General features: G+C 35.2%; 1 protein-coding gene across 1 annotated transcript in view; it reads left to right on the forward strand.

The window, feature by feature from the left end:
* Window positions 1–38: 38 nt before the first annotated feature.
* ERCC6L2 (excision repair cross-complementation group 6-like 2) overlaps window positions 39–1,112 on the forward strand; it is a 115,104-nt gene continuing 114,030 nt past the window's right edge. The window contains exon 1 of the mRNA XM_008573342.1: window positions 39–232. Coding sequence (XP_008571564.1) covers window positions 39–232 — 194 coding nt within the window. The remainder of the gene's footprint in view (window positions 233–1,112) is intronic.

A 1,112-nucleotide genomic window follows, 5' to 3' on the forward strand; every position in this document is an offset into this window, starting at 1 on the left:
TTTAAAAAACATCAAAAATTTTTTTCTTCTTCCTTTAGATGTTCTTAATAGTTGCTCCTCTTTCTGTCCTCTACAACTGGAAAGATGAATTGGATACATGGGGATATTTCAGAGTCACTATATTACATGGTCACAAAAAAGACAGTGAACTTATTCGTGTAAAGCAGAGGAAATGTGAAATTGCTCTGACAACTTATGAAACACTACGCTTATGTTTGGATGAACTTAACAGGTAATGGAAATAATGGGAATGATTCATTAATATTCTGCTTACATCAATTATATTTATCCCTCTGTATTGTAATTTTTTAAAATGCTGTAAATATTCTTTAGCTTGATTTAATTTCATTTCAGAATTATTGAAATATATAGTTTATAATAACTTACTTTCTGAGAAGGAAAAACTTCCATCAGGTTTTCTACAGTTTCTTACTTTATTTTCTCTTAAACTCAATACAGGATACGTTTCCAAACAATGCCTGTAAAAGAATGATAAAACTAGTCCTGAATCTCATGTACAACCTTTTATGCATATGGTGCCTCTGGTCTAGGACAGTGATTTTTCACGAATAATTTTAATTATGGTAGTCTGTTGTGAATGTGCGGTGGCAAAAAACACACACTCACATTCACACACACATACATATGTTGAGAACCACTGTGACCTAGAGTGTAAGAGGGAAGTGGCTGGGAGACACCACCAGTGAGGTAAGCAGGGAACAGATCATGAAGAATATTGACAGCCACTTAGAGGATTATGGTCTTTATCCTCAGAGCAATAGAGTACCCCGAAGTGTTTTCAGCAGATATATGACAAAAATGATCAGATTTGCTTTTTATAAGTACCCTAGTTGCTATATGTGCAGACAAAGGAAAAACAGGGTGAATGCAGAAAAAACCAATTAAGAGTCTTGTTATGGGCTGAATTGTGGCCCCACAATCCCCCAATTTACATGATCAGGTCCCAACCCCAGTACCTCAGAACATAACTATATTTAGAGATAGGTCTTTAAATAGGTGGTTTAAAGATGATATCATTTGAGTGAGGCCCTAGTCAATATCACTGGTAGCCTTATAAGAAGATAAAGAGACACCAAGGACATGCTCACATA

Source organism: Galeopterus variegatus, unplaced genomic scaffold (assembly GCF_000696425.1).
Source record: "Galeopterus variegatus unplaced genomic scaffold, G_variegatus-3.0.2 Scaffold906, whole genome shotgun sequence".
Taxonomy (NCBI): domain Eukaryota; kingdom Metazoa; phylum Chordata; class Mammalia; order Dermoptera; family Cynocephalidae; genus Galeopterus; species Galeopterus variegatus.